General features: G+C 28.8%; 2 protein-coding genes across 2 annotated transcripts; one reads left to right on the top strand and one right to left on the bottom strand.

Moving 5' to 3' along the window:
- Positions 1–116: 116 nt before the first annotated feature.
- Positions 117–7,993, bottom strand: LOC123299656 (structural maintenance of chromosomes protein 3). The gene is made up of 8 exons (XM_044881938.1): positions 7,864–7,993; positions 7,578–7,692; positions 7,372–7,511; positions 5,802–6,254; positions 4,836–5,250; positions 2,467–4,223; positions 1,962–2,098; positions 117–1,849 (listed from the first exon to the last, which is right to left on the bottom strand). The coding sequence occupies exons 1-8, from the start codon at positions 7,876–7,878 to the stop codon at positions 1,273–1,275; spliced, it is 3,609 nt and encodes a 1,202-aa protein (XP_044737873.1). The 5' UTR covers positions 7,879–7,993; the 3' UTR covers positions 117–1,272.
- Positions 7,994–8,556: 563 nt separating this feature from the next.
- LOC123300606 (trichohyalin-like) lies at positions 8,557–12,605 on the top strand. Its single transcript, XM_044883203.1, has 4 exons — positions 8,557–8,698; positions 8,841–8,942; positions 9,565–9,889; positions 10,028–12,605. The coding sequence occupies exons 1-4, from the start codon at positions 8,621–8,623 to the stop codon at positions 11,782–11,784; spliced, it is 2,262 nt and encodes a 753-aa protein (XP_044739138.1). The 5' UTR covers positions 8,557–8,620; the 3' UTR covers positions 11,785–12,605.
- The last annotated feature ends 2,663 nt before the right edge of the window (positions 12,606–15,268 follow it).

Here is a 15,268-nt window from a genome sequence, read left to right as displayed (position 1 = left end):
CATTTGCATAAAATCCCTTTCAATGATAAATCATTTTCGTATTAATTATAAAAGTTAAATAAATCTTTTTAAAAATTATTTCTATTATAAATAAAATGAATTTTGTAATAGCTTTCGGTAGTAAACAAATATAATAACGGTCAAGTTTAGATCATTATAAACCAAAATAACAAAACGAAAATTGGATTGGAAAAAAACCTTTAAATTTTGTACTTTACAGAGTTCATTTCTTGTAGCATAATAGTGGTGTCTTAATTTTTAACTATACAGTGTGTCCCGTGATTGATGGCCAAAATTTAAAAGCGTATTCTTTTGAAAATTTTTAGTCGAAAGTACTAATATAATTTTGATCAAAACTCGATAATTAAGGAGTTATGTGCACTATGAAATTGAACCAATAATAATCTTCTAATAATTAAAGACGTAGCTCGCTCTCCTGAGAATATCTGGGTGGTCTGGTATCGAGCAGCCATAATATTTTGAATCAGTTCATCTCTGGTTTGTGGTTTATTTGAATGCATTAGATTTTTCATATGTCTCCAAAGATAATTGTTAAAAGAAGATAGGTTTGGAGATCTCGGAGGCCAGCGGTGGGATATTTTGAACCAATATTTTCATTACATTATAATTTTTAATTAATAAAACATTAAACTACTTTACTCAATAATATCTTTACTTTATTGGTTAAATTTAATAGTGCACATAGTTCCTTATCGATTGGATTTTGGACAAATGTATATAAAGTACTTTCGACTTAAAATTGTAAAAAAATACGCTCTTAAACTATGGCCATCGAGTCACAACCTGTACAGTTTTTTACGTGTCAACAGTAAATAAACGTTTATCATTTTCATTAGTAAAATATAAACTTAAAGGGCAACCCTAATAACCAGACAATTCTGGTCTAGAAATTTGAAGAAATCGTTCTTTTTTTTGCATATTTTTAAAGGTTTTTTTTTTATTCAGACCACTACAAGGGCTAGAATCATGTCAATCAGCGTGTCGTGTTATTAACAAATTTTCATTTTGTATTTTTAAAATGTCAAAAATGTCATATGAAAAATGGCTACATAAATATTTTTCATTTTCTTATAATCTTCGTTTGAAAACTGCCTTCAATTGAGGCTTCTAGACCAGACTATCCCTTTTAAGTTTACGAAACAATTTACTTGATAGTACGGCTTTAATAATGAACTCTAAAATTAAAATCACGTAGCCATTACTAAATCCTTTTAGATTAAAACGATTAAAACATTTAAAATTATAAAAAATTTATCCATGTGTTTGATCGTCTTCGACGAAATCTCTAGCCACCTCACGACTAACACATTCCACGTGACTAACTTTGTTACGAAATTTAACACCATAAAATTTATGTGCATGTTCTAATAACTCAGGTCTGAAGGTGGTTGTAATAAATTGTGCTTCACTTGATAATTCATGTATCATATCGGCAACAGCTTTTCGATGTTGGGCATCCAAGGCTTGATCAATTTCATCGAATAAATAGAAGGGAGCTGGGTCACATTTTTGTATGGCGAATATTAGACCAAGTGCAACTAATGACTTTTGTCCACCAGATAACTGATTCATTTCTCTCATTTCTGCATCACCCTCAATAAATGATACTCGAATACCAACACCAGTAAAATTATCTGAATTCATATCCTCTGGTGATATTTCATGCCCCTCGTCATTTTTTTTTCGCATTACTAAATGTGCTCGTCCTGATGGTACTAATTTTTTGAATACTTCACTGAAGTTCTTTGAAACTTGTTTAAATGTGAATTGGATACATTCAACTTTACGATTTTCTAACATTGTTAACAGTTCTCGAATTTTCTGTTCACTGTAATTATTCGAAGAAAAAAAAAGTTTATTAATAAATTAATCCTCAATGTCAATCCCTGATCATGTTCAACTTCCCCTAATTCTTTCTGAACACACTGTTATACACTTACCCTCTATCTAATTCCTCCTTTCGTTTGTAAAGCTTTTCTTTTTGATCTGAAAAGCTCATAAATTGATCCAAAGCTTTTTTATTCACATGACTAAATTTCTTTAGATGACTATTTGCTTTTTCCAATTCTTTGAACAACTGTAAAAAAAATTGATAAATTAGAAAGATTACTAGACGTTTTTGATTACACAGGTCTGCGACTAAAAAACTGCATAGGATTTTTTTACATTTTCTTATAGATTTTGACCTCCCAAAAACAGGAAAACTATTCAAAACATTCTATCACATAGGTTTTCATAGATATTAACAACATTAACTAGTCTTTAAGTAGTATTATATAGTATTTTATAGTAATATTATATAAAACTAGTCTTAAAGTAGTATTATTGCACAATAAAAATAAATTAGACATTCTAATACATATAATTTAGTAAAAATATCTCATGCAGCTGACAAAAATTTTTTTTCGCGGACCTGTGTTATCGAGAATATCTGAGATTGCTTACTTTATTTGAGTGCATATGATGATATTTCTCATACATTTCTGGTGCTGGTAAAGCACCTAACGCATTAATTTTTTCCGTACATTCAGCAATTTTTTGCTCTAATAAATTTTGTTTGGAAGCAATCTTTTCTAAGCTTTTTGAATCTTCTTCAATTTTTTCTTGTGTACTTTTTTCAACAGCCTTCCATTTATCCAATTCAATTTGTTCTGATTTTAATTTCTTACTAACTTTACTAATTTTCTCCTCAAACTCACTAATTTCTGCTTTAACTTTCTTAATATTTGCCTCAGTTTCCTTTAATTCCGTTTTACTTTTATCTAATTGTTGTTTACGTTCTTCAAGTGATATTTCTTCTAAGGCGTGAAGTAATTCATCACGACGTCGCATTAAATTATTTGTAAGAATTTGCTCTAATTTGTTTTTATCACCCTCTAATCGCATACGAATACTAAATGCATCTTTGTTTTCACGTGTTAATCGTTGAATATCATCGTTTAAACTATCAACTTCCGCTTGATCAGCGACTGATAATTGTGCCATCAGTTCTTGGTGTAATTCATTCTCTAAACCTTCTTTAGTAGTAAGCATGGCTTCCAAGTTTGATTTGAATTGTTCAAGGCTACGTTCTTTAGTACCACGATAACGATCGATATTATTTATTTCTTCTTTCATCAGTCGAATCTCAGCACGTACTTTATCAAAAATACCTTTAGCTTTACTGTTCTTTGTTTCCGCTTTTTGCATATCAGATACGACAGAATTAATTTGTGATTCAATTTTACGTAATTCTTCACGTAAACCAGCTAATTCTTGTTCACTTTCATTAATTTGCCGCATTAATTCGCTACGATTTTTTTGCATTTCTAATTTTGATCGCGTTGAATTGAAATAACCACCAGTTAATGAACCTTTTGCTGATACTTGATCCCCTTCTAATGTTACACAATCTAATTCAGTTGTTCGAGCTAAACTTGTCGCAATTTCTAAATTACGACAAATTAATGTTTTACCGAATATATAACGGATAGCAGTATCGAATTTTTGATCATAATTCAATTTTGAAACCATGGGTATCGCATTTTTATCAGATGGATAATTTGGTGTTTTACTGAATAAACGATTCAACGGCATGAATGTAACTTCTCCAGGTAAGCTTTGACGATTCATTTCTTTTAAAATTTGTGTACCAACTTTATCAGATTGAACAATGTGATGGAATAATCGACCACCAGCAGTTACTTCCACAGCTGTATAAATTGATTTCTCACAATTGAAATTTTCAATAACTAATCCATAATATTCCTTAGCAATTTCACCTTCTCGACCTCCACGTGACCGAAATGTATCTAATACTTTACGAACACTATCACGACCGTTTAAAGTAGGTTTCCCAGCCATTGAACGTAATCCTTGATCAGCTTTTGCAAGATCTTCCTTTAACGATGCTAAATTTTGATGCATCGTACTTTCACGACGGCATAAATCGTTACGGTTTGCTTGGTACTGATCTTTTAATTTTTTTAATTCGTAAAATTTCTTGTTATGATCACCGATACACGTTTGTTGACGATCTTGTTCAAGTGTTTGTTGTTGAATTTTTGCCTCAAGTTGTTGCTTTTTTATCGCATCTTGTCGAAGATCTTCCGTTAACTTGTCACGATGGTCACGTTTATCTTTAATTTGTTTGTTCAATGATTTTAATTCATTTTGAATCCAACGATCTCGATCTTCTTTGGACGCAAATTGACTACCACGTCCTAATATAAGAAAAATAAAGCAAAAATTTAGAGAAATCTCGAAAAATTAGCATAGGCAAGGATTTGGGTATAAACGTTCTCTTGGAAAATATCCGTAAAAAATTGACTATTTATCTATAATGTAGTTTAAAAAAAAAAATTATGTAGAGGTTATGATTTACAAAGTTAAAGCAAAGAGTATAGGATAGAAGAAAGGCAGAAATATAATTGTGAGTGACATCTGGAGTCTGTGGAGATCAACTATTCGGTTTGTTGGTCTTTGCGGGGGCGACTATTAACTATTAAGTTTGAAACCTTACTCGGTAGAGACGCTAAAACTCGTACACTACGATTTTACATTAGCTCTTATGGAACGCTTCTCCTCTATCCTATACTCTTTGATTTAAAGAATATTTAACGCTTGAAATATTTGATGCATAAGAGCAAATCTCTCATCACGTGGCTAAAGATTACCGAACGATTTACGCGAGTACTGACGGGTTAGAATCAATTTTAGCAACATATCTTATGGTATTCAACAGAAATGTTCACACAATATTAACATCAAAATCCTTAATTGTACTAATATATTTTGAATCAAACTTTCTTTTTATTTTAATTTCTTCTACTAACCTTGTTTTGCATACAATTCTTTACGTTTCTGTTCTTTTAAAGATAATTCTCTTGTACATTCCTCTTCTTTTTTCTTCATTGTTTCATATTGTGGTTTTAATTTTTCTAATTCAGCTTCTTTTTCACGAATTGTTTTTTGTAATTTTTCTAATTCAATTTCAGCTCGTTGTTTTGATTTGTTATCGCCAACAACTTCATCTGATAAATCTTTGATTGTTAAATCTAATTTAGTTTTATCTTTGATTAGTTGTTGGTGTTTAGCAGTCAAAGTGTCACGTTCATCTTTTATTTGTGTTAATTCTTTTTTGGAATCTTTAACTTTTCGCGTATATAATCGAATATTTTCAATAGCTTTTTTTAATTCTTCCGTGTATCTATGTTGTTCTTCACCAGATGATTTTCTTGAATTTTCCAACTAAAATTAAAACAAAAAAACTTAATAAATGACCTTGCTTGAATAGGCCTTTAACAGCTAGTAACATCTCAATATCTTCAATTGTCAAAAACCTGGCATAGACATATATTAAAAATCAGATCAGAATCACACTTTACCATATGATTTCTAATCCCTCGAGTGATATTGGTCTCTACCAATATTAACTTAATGTGTAGCTAGGTAGGCCAAACTATTATAGAAGAGTAAAAATCTACATGTTATTTTGATATTCAGTACGTTCGATAAATATCTTGTAGAGATGCAGAAAAATGTTGCAATTAAAAGTTGTTGGGTTCAAACAATATCAATCTTAAAAATACCATGAATTTGATTGCCCCTTTCATAGTCTTTAAGAATAGAAATTTTAAAAATGGTATGTGTCCTTTTTTCCAAATTATTAATTTCAATTTTACACTATAGAGTATAGATCATACCAATCTAGAAGAGTCTCTTCCATCAATATCCCATTTTTTTTAATATATTGTCGCATAACCCCTTTTACTGATCAAATTTTCGATTTAGCTACTTACCTCATCTAATTTCTTTTTATTGTCACTCAATTCTTTTTCATGAATAACATATTCCAACATCCGACGAATTTTATCCCACTTTTGATATTCTTTTAATTCTTCTTTCTCTTCCTCTAATGTACTTAGCTTATCCTCAATGGTTTGTAAAAAATCCACAATTTTACTAACTTTACCCTCAGCATCCTTTAAAATTGTCATAGACTCCTCACGCCGTTCATCGTAAACGCGTGTACCAGCTACTTCACGTAACAATTTTAAACGTTGCGAATCCGGTGCGGTAGCCATTTGATTGATTTTACCCTGTTTTACGATGTAGTATGGATTGGAATTTGAAAAACCAGCTGATTCAAGTAAATTCATCACTTCAGAGCGTGGTACAATCTTACGATTTAAAAAGTATTGATCTTTTTTGGCACCGATTACACGTCGTAAATATACTTCATCTTTCTCGATCTTAAATTAAAAGGTGATTTATAAAATTTGTTTAATTGGGAAATTTAGACAAAAGTTTTTAATAAATGGAAAAATTTAGTTGAAATTACAAATGAAAAAAAAAAATAAACGGTCCGAAATTGTAAGAATTATTTAAAAATAAGTAATGAGGAACAGGCTTAGGTATTTATTGGATTTAATATAATATTTAGAAGGATGTAGTGTGTTAAGGGTGAGGTTAAGCAAAGATTACCAAGTTACAAAAGTTACTTATAAAGACATTTTAAATAATATTTGATCAATTTTGGGTAGGGTTGATTTGACCACTTTTGACGATGTCATCCCTTCCGGCTCCACAGCTACAGGGGGAGGGGTTCCAGAGGGGAATTATATCAAACCTAGGACCTTGTTGATATAAACCCTGATACAAAGTTTCACTGCTGCCCCCTCAACCTCTCCCTAGAAAATCCCATTTTCCTGTATTTGGAAAGGTTTTCCCTAGGGTGTGGGCCTTCTCGAACTTTTCCGCATATGTGGCTTATACCAATCCTAGGAACACCTTAAGGTCTAGACTTGTGCCTAGTTTAATCGAAATCGTTAGAGCCGTTAATGAGAAAACCCCAAAAATCCTGTTTTGGTCTAGAAGGGAGTATCCTTGAAAAAAGGCGTAGGGAAATGAAAAAATCGTCTGGAATTATGACCAAACTGAACCTATGTACCGAGTTTGAGAAAAATCGGTTGAAAATTGAAGGCTCCAGCTTGGTAACAGACATACCGACGAACGCAACATTTTTTAAAAACCACATTTTTGGAATCAGGGACCCTCAAAACGTGTATTTCCGTTGAAACCCCGATATCAATTTTTTTTTTCGATCACAATAATTTATTATATTTATAATATAATAAAGTAAAAAAGGTATCGAACAACTTGTTTAAAACATTTCATAGAATTTAATGTTTTCTTATCATTTTTAATGGAATAAAGGATACAGTTCTCCTATGATGTCCCAAAATTCGTAATTTTGATTTTCGGACTGAATGAAATTTCTACATTTTAGGAACTATTGTGCTTAATACTATACTAATAACAGATGACGGTATATTTTTCCCTAATAATTTTAATTTCCATAATACTTACAGGCACACGGGCATCTGAATTATCAAAAATAATTTCAACAAAAGCTGAAACAACGCGGGCTCCTGTACCTTCATGAAGTAAAGCCTGTCGTTGGTCTGGTCGTAAATGTGAGAATTCATCGCTTAGCACGAATTGTATAGCTGTAAAAATATATAAATATAAAGCCATAAATTTTTTTTAAAATACATATCATGCTTAAAACATACCGTAGAAGAAGTTACTTTTTCCAGAACCATTTCGTCCAACAACGACATTATGACGTTTATCAAACGGTTCTACAACAGTTTGGTCTCGGTAACTCTTAAAACCTTGAATAATTACCTAAAATATGAAAACAAAAATGTTAAATTGGTATAGAAATGAATTCAAATAATTTAATTTTGAATAATCAAACATAGTTAGGTAAAAAAAAATTGAATCAAATAAAAAATGACTTTAATATTGTTTTGAAAACAATTGATTAAATATTATTAACTGCTAATTAATACTTACTTGTTTAATATGCATTTTCTTGTAGTAATCATTCCAATAATAATATATTTATTTTTAATTTTATTAATGCATTCATTAAAAAATAGTACAGTTTGTTTTGTTATTTACTGAACTGGCGGGTATATTTTTCAACATGGCAGAACGTCATAACACAAACTTTGTTGATTATAGAGAATGTTTACTCCGCACGGACATTCTCTCTGTAAATAGGGTATTATCGTTAGTCAAAAATAAATAATGAAATTTGTAAAAAATAGTTAAAATTTATGTAAAAATATACTTAAATATTCTGATTTCGAGTCATAAAAGCACATTTTTCTTTTAAAATATTAAAATTAAAAATCGTAATTTTTAAACTGTATATCACGTGACCTAAAACGCGGGTAATCCCTGCTGTGATGTCATAGTGGTATGAGTCATAGACCATCAGTTAGTTCAGTGTAGACAGTTGGGTATAATATATACATAGATAAGTATTTATATTTATATTATAATCAGATGTCTATGAATATATCTGTCAAACTATTTTTTTCAAATTACTATAAATTTTTTAAATTTGCAATATTTTTACGACTCTGGTACAATAATTCCAATCTTCGAGATTGGCAACACTGATCTAGGGAGATATCGCTTACTATAACGTTGCAATCATGATTGTTCTTATAAAATTTTCTGATAACGTTGAAACTCCAAAAAAAAACCCGAATCAAAAGTATTCTTTTTTATTGTTTTATATATTTATCAAATTATTAAACAAATGAGTGGCAATTTTCCAATGTCAATTAGAAGTGTCGGAGAATGTGAAGATGAAATAATTTGTAGAAAATCCATTAAGGTACATAGATACGATTATCCTCAATATTTATCTACATATAATAATACTGTTTTTGTGAAAAATAAGGTGTTGTTAAGTGTGTTAGATAAGATAAGATGGATAAAACTTTCCCGTCTTTGTAAAATAATTATATTATTTTCAGTTATCCAACAACACATTTGTTATCCAAAGAATTTTACCAATTCAATGTGAACTTAATTTCAATGATAAGGGACAATGGCCAATTACGAATATCAACAATATTGTAAGTAATTTATACTCAAAATTATACTTTTTAATCAGACGAATCCAACGAACAGATCAGAATAAATTAAGTTATTCCTGCTAAAAACTTCTACATGGCCTAAAACGTAAAATGAAATAATCAAATATCACTTTTTTTTGAGGTTATGCTCGTACCATAATGCTATATAATAAACAAATTTTCCATATGATGCCGACTTAATTGGACATACTGTAGATACATACCTATATAGTTTAAATCGACTATTTTAGAAATAAAAGTCTCTTAAGCCAGTAGACAAACATCAATAAAGTGTTAGCTTATATAATGTTATTGATAAATATTTCTCCATAAAATCGTTTGTGGCTTGAGTAGCCATAGCTAGGGTCTTAACAGAACAAATTTTAATCTACGAAAATTTGCAAGAGGAACGTTCTATACCAGAGTAACGCCTCTAGCCCAGAGAGCCGATGGAATGATATTTTACACACCAAAGTGTGTATTTTGTTGTACTCTACTACCCCTTCAATTAGATCATTTATTCAAAAACAACCTTTATATTCTCATGCAACTGATTCTGTTCTGGGGATGCGCAATTTTAAAATTTTCGAGAAAATTTAAATTTTGTGTATGCATTTTTCAGTGCCCCTCAAACATACATATAAATGGTATTATAATCAACAAAAACATACCACGAGGGAATATTACAGAAGTAGATTTAAAACAGTTCGAGTCTGAATCAGATCAAATGAAAGACATTGTGCAAAAATTATTAGTAGAAAATGTACGTGAAAATGAAGAAACTATGGAAAAGTTAAAAAATCAGGACCGTGAAATTCAAGAAATTAAACAACAATTATACGAAAAAGAACAGGAAAATGTATTAATGAAAAAAAAGTTAAATGAAAAAGAAGTAGAAAATGAAGAAATTAGAAATAAGTTAAATGAAAACAAACGGGGAAGTGAAAGTATTAGAAAAAAGTTGAATGAAAAAAAATTGCAAAATGAAAATATTATAAAAAAGTTAATTGAAAAAGAACATAGAAATGAAGTACTCTTACAAAAATTGAATGAAAGAGATCGTGAAAACGAAAAAATTATTCAAGAATTAGAAATTGAAAGTCAAGGTGAAAACGACGAATTGATACAAAAATTAGAAGATGAACGTGAAAATGAAAAAGTTAGACAAGAATTAAGATATAAATATGAAGAAATTATTAAAAAATTTATCAATAAGAATGGCTTATATGAACAATTTGAAAAAATAAAACAAATAATTGAAGAATATGAATGCATAGAACACGAAGAAGTTGAACAAGAAGATAAAGATAACAAAAAACGGAAATATAAACTAATTATTGATAAATTTATCGTAAAAAATAATGTACATCCCGCTGTGGAATTTAAAAATTTAAAGCAGATCGTTGAAGAATATGAACGTGAAGAAAAAGCAATTTTTCAAGAAGATAAACGCAAGTCCAAAGAAAGATCGCAAGTATTAACCGAAAATGGACATGAAAATGAAAAGATTTTACAAAAAATATTGGAAAAGAAACATAAACATGAAGAAGTTGTACAACAATTAAAAGAAAAGGGACGGGAAAATGAAGAAAGTATGGAAAAGTTAAAAAATCAGGAACGTGAAATTCAAGAAATTAAACAACAATTATACGAAAAAGAACAGGAAAATGTAGTAATGAAAAAAAAGTTAAATGAAAAAGAAGTAGAAAATGAAGAAATTAGAAATAAGTTAAATGAAAGCAAACGAGGAAGTGAAAGTATTAGAAAAAAGTTGAATGAAAAAAAATTGCAAAATGAAAATATTATAAAAAAGTTAATTGAAAAAGAACGTAGAAATGAAGTACTCTTACAAAAATTGAATGAAAGAGATCGTGAAAACGAGAAAATTATTCAAGAATTAGAAATTGAAAGTCAAGGTGAAAACGACGAATTGATACAAAAATTAGAAGATGAACGTGAAAATGAAAAAGTTAGACAAGAATTAAGGTATAAATATGAAGAAATTATTAAAAAATTTATCAATAAAAATGGCTTATATGAACAATTTGAAAAAATAAAGCAAATAATTGAAGAATATGAATGCATAGAACACGAAGAAGTTGAACAAGAAGATAACAAAAAACGGAAATATGAACTAATTATTGAAAAATTTATCGTAAAAAATAATGTACATCCCGATGTGGAATTTAAAAATTTAAAGCAGATCGTTGAAGAATATGAACGTGAAGAAAAAGCAATTTTTCAAGAAAATAAACGCAAGTCCAAAGAAATATCGCAAGTATTAACCGAAAATGGACATGGAAATGAAAAGATTTTACAAAAAATATTGGAAAAGAAACATGAACATGAAGAAGTTAGACAACAATTAAACGAAAAGGAACGGGAAAATGAAGAAAATATTCGAAAACTAAATGAAAGTGAACGAAAAAATGAAGAAATTACAGTAAGCTTAAAAGAGACCGAAGAGAATCTTATTGATGTTCTGAACCAATTAAAAAATGAACTAGAACATCAGGAATTGTTAAGAGAAGATCTAAAAAATCAAAGTCAAGAAAGCCAAGCGTTATTATTACGAGAATTGGAATCTGAATTGGAATGTTCAATTTGTAGTGAAATATTTATTGAAACCACTACTTTAAATTGTAAGCATTCATATTGCAATTTTTGCATTGTACACTGGCAACAAACTCAGAATAATTGTCCAATTTGTCGTGAACAAATTGAATATCGAGTTCAAATAAATGTAATGGATGGTTTTATAAATAAAATTTTTGAAAATTTATCTGATGATATGCAGAAAAGACGTTTGGAGTTAATCAACGAACGATCTGGTTCTTCCTAAAAGAAGGCATATAATAGAAATCTATGACAGAATTGCATAAATATTTTTGTTATTTAAAGCTCTACTCACAGACCAAAAAATATTACTTGTATTATTGCGCTCAGAATAGACTGGGAGCACTGATACAAAATTTCTAACCATTTGTTATAGTATAGGTCGTATTTAATTATTGAAATGAAAATGATGGTCACAGCGTTGATCGTAGAGGCCCAATCAAGGACAATTAAAAGAATTTGTTACACATGTAATTTTATATACTGCAGTTCAAAAGCGACTATTTGAAATTGAAACCGTTAAAAAAGTATGTCAAGATGACTTTCGTGGATAACAAAGAAAAAAAATTGAATCCTTCCATTATGGCCCTTTCCTGTGACCGTTATTTTTCATGCATTATCGAATATATTTTTCTGTCTGGATCTCAAAGTCTAATATTCTCGAAATATCCTAGTATCACTCCATCATTTTTACAAAACTGTGCCATAAAAGTCATAAAATTATACCAATTTTTTTTTACTCTCTTTCTCTTCTGCAGAATAGAATATTATAGAATAGAATGAGTATTTTGGTTTTAAAAAAAGGTAAGACTAATTCAGAAAAAGAAAAATTATTTCAGAGAAAAGAAGACTTATTCACAGTAATTTAGAATTATTCGTAATTCCTGAAGAAAACAAGTCGGGCCATTCTCAATTAATCCGACATAATTGATTTACTATTAAGATATTTAAAGTTTCACATTTAACGCTGTCAGCACCACGAGTTAAAAACACGTAAACCATACCTGTTACGACTCAGGTGTTTTTTCATTGAATGTAAAGACTAAAGATACCTACTTCATTATCCATTTAAATAGTTTTTCTACTTTTTTATATAAAAAACTTTCTAATTTTTATATTTTTTTCATACAAAATATATTTATATGTTTATGATATGCAACATACAAGATTGTAAACAACTTTTCTGTTAAATATTATATATCTATTAAAGCTAACATATATATTTCTTTTTTCTATCATAAGATAGAGTTTTAGTTTGAAACGGAATGTTTAAGATCGTTAATTCAAACAAGAACATCTTATTTAATATAAAAATGTATATTTGATATATTTATTATATACAATAAAAATCATTTTACAATAATATTCTTATACATTGCATGAGGCAAATTTATTATTAAATATAGCATATAATAGATTATTCTTAAATCAATTTTATATAAAAAAAAAGAAAGTAATATGGCAATATTATACATTTAGAGGCATAAAATAAATACATTCATTGATATAATTATATATTATAGATATTTTCTGTAAAAAAATCAGATAAAACAGTCTTTAATAATCGAGTATTTTGTTTTTTGAATAAATAATTTATTAATTCTCTTTTGTACAAGGTATTTGTTTAAATAATTATTAATTTTGATAAAATTTTTTTTGTTTTCTGTACTTGTAAAATTATTAGTACAGCCAAAGGTGTAACAGATTAAGGAAAATGAAATAAATCGTTCACTTTTTATATATCATTCGTAAACCATGAGTTAGTTGCGTAAATGTTTCTATTCGTTCAATAAACAATAAATTGTTAATTAAATAAAACGTTTTGTCTATGTAAAAGTTGACTTAAAAAATTAATAAATAGACAACTTGTATTACGTATATGTTATACCCGATATGAAACGATGGTAATCAGTGAATACTTTTTGCATGTTATTCTGCTACCCCGGTGTTTTATAGCTGGTATACACATTGGCATGAGTTTTAAGTATACCAATATCGACTAAAAAAAGTCTTCCATGCACCGCTTTTAAGATATGAAACGCCTTTGAATTCAATTAATATTTGTTTTAAAAGTAGTAAATAGTATTTAGTAGCTGAATAAATAATTGGAACCGCATAATTGACATTTTTTAAATACGCCACTTTTTTGAGAAGCGCCTTGGTTTACAGTTACATAAAAAAAATATTACCAAAATCCATACTTATTTTAAAAGCATATTTTTTAAAATTGTGATGCGATTAATTATTTAAGTGTCACACACTATATTTACCAAAGATTTACAAAACAAATCGTTAATTACAACCATATTAAACTTTTAAGGTTGGTTTAAAATAAAAATTAAACCATGCTATCTAAATACTGTTTGGAGAAAAGTCCTATCTTAGCATATATTAATTCGTATACTCGCGGATTTAACGCCAAATTCATTCAACACTTGTTCATACTCAAATGGCCAAGAATGTTATACAATTTTGGTGAAACAAACATAAGACATACCTGTATATGTGATCGTAATTTTAATTGATTTGTTTATAGGCGCTTTTACCACAGCTGAAATCTTAATTGGAAAACCCAATATAATAATCTAATCGCTAATTTTTATTACCTACACTTTTATTTTATACTTAATGATCAGGCCCGTATGCATGAGGGGTTTTGGAGGTCAAAAATTCACGGGTAGAAAAGTGAAGTTGGTTTTTGAAAATCTTTAGAAGTAAGCAAAATATGAACGTTTAAAATTTCTAATTAAGCAAACAGGAAGATATAGGTTAGTGACCTCATTGTCCGATATCACCATAGATCTACATATAAAACTTTGTTTTGCTAAAAGAAGATGGACAATCAATCTTTGAATTACTTACGACTTCTTCCTTTTCAAACAATTTTAATTTCACTTTCAAATTTTGTCATAGTATCAAGTCTAGTTTTACATTTGTATGCGTAATATGGCAACTACCGTTTGGGAATTTGTAAGATGCCCTATCATCGAATAGAACAACTTTTACTTGGGCCTTTTTTTCAAAAAAACTTGTTGTTTAAAATAGAACTCCTTATACTTTAACAAATATGCCTATAATAATAGAATAGCGATTAGATTATTATCGAAAAAAACAAAATATTCAAATGAAAACGTTTTTATGAGCAAACACTAATACTATGCGTTTCGATTTTTATTTATTTATTTATTTTTTTTTTTAAATTGCATCCAAATTTATAACAAATAACTATTCGTGCATACGTTTTCATTTTTTTTGAATTGAATTAATGCACATGTAAATATCACATAATTTTAATATAGTACTACCATTTATTTTTATAAAACAGTGATTCTAAAACGTTTTCCTACGTAAAATATTATTAGATATCATCAATCAATCTTAAAATGCATGAATTATTAATGATAATATCTAATTTTTGTCTATTATCTCGTGATTTTTTTTTCCATTTGGAAAAACTGTTTTGGGACACACTGTGAAGACGACATTTTTTTTTTAAATACGCTATTTTTTTTTATAATAACCGCCACAAAATTAAGCATTTTTGTATACCGGGTGATGTATTTGTAAATAAATGTTCATAAATGATTCTCTCCACAGACAAATTCTAATGTTAAACACCGCAGTTTAACATCTCTCCAAACACAACCGATTTTCTTTAAACATTCCTAATAACACTGTGCATTAAATTACAGGCAGACACACACGCACAT

The sequence above is a fragment of the Chrysoperla carnea genome, chromosome 5, assembly GCF_905475395.1.
Source record: "Chrysoperla carnea chromosome 5, inChrCarn1.1, whole genome shotgun sequence".
NCBI lineage: Eukaryota > Metazoa > Arthropoda > Insecta > Neuroptera > Chrysopidae > Chrysoperla > Chrysoperla carnea.
This window is presented reverse-complemented; position numbering and strand designations above follow the sequence as displayed.

Excerpts from the sequence above, each read along its gene's own strand:
- LOC123299656 (XM_044881938.1), bottom strand. Across the intron at positions 4,224-4,835 it reads AGAATTGTATGCAAAACAAG|GACGTGGTAGTCAATTTGCG; the intron begins GTTAGTAGAAGA and ends TTCTTATATTAG. Across the intron at positions 2,099-2,466 it reads ATCATATGCACTCAAATAAA|TTGTTCAAAGAATTGGAAAA; the intron begins GTAAGCAATCTC and ends TTTTTTTTACAG.
- LOC123300606 (XM_044883203.1), top strand. The coding sequence starts at position 8,621 with ATGAGTGGCAATTTTCCAATGTCAATTAGAAGTGTCGGAGAATGTGAA. Across the intron at positions 8,699-8,840 it reads TTTGTAGAAAATCCATTAAG|TTATCCAACAACACATTTGT; the intron begins GTACATAGATAC and ends TATTATTTTCAG. Across the intron at positions 8,943-9,564 it reads TTACGAATATCAACAATATT|TGCCCCTCAAACATACATAT; the intron begins GTAAGTAATTTA and ends TGCATTTTTCAG.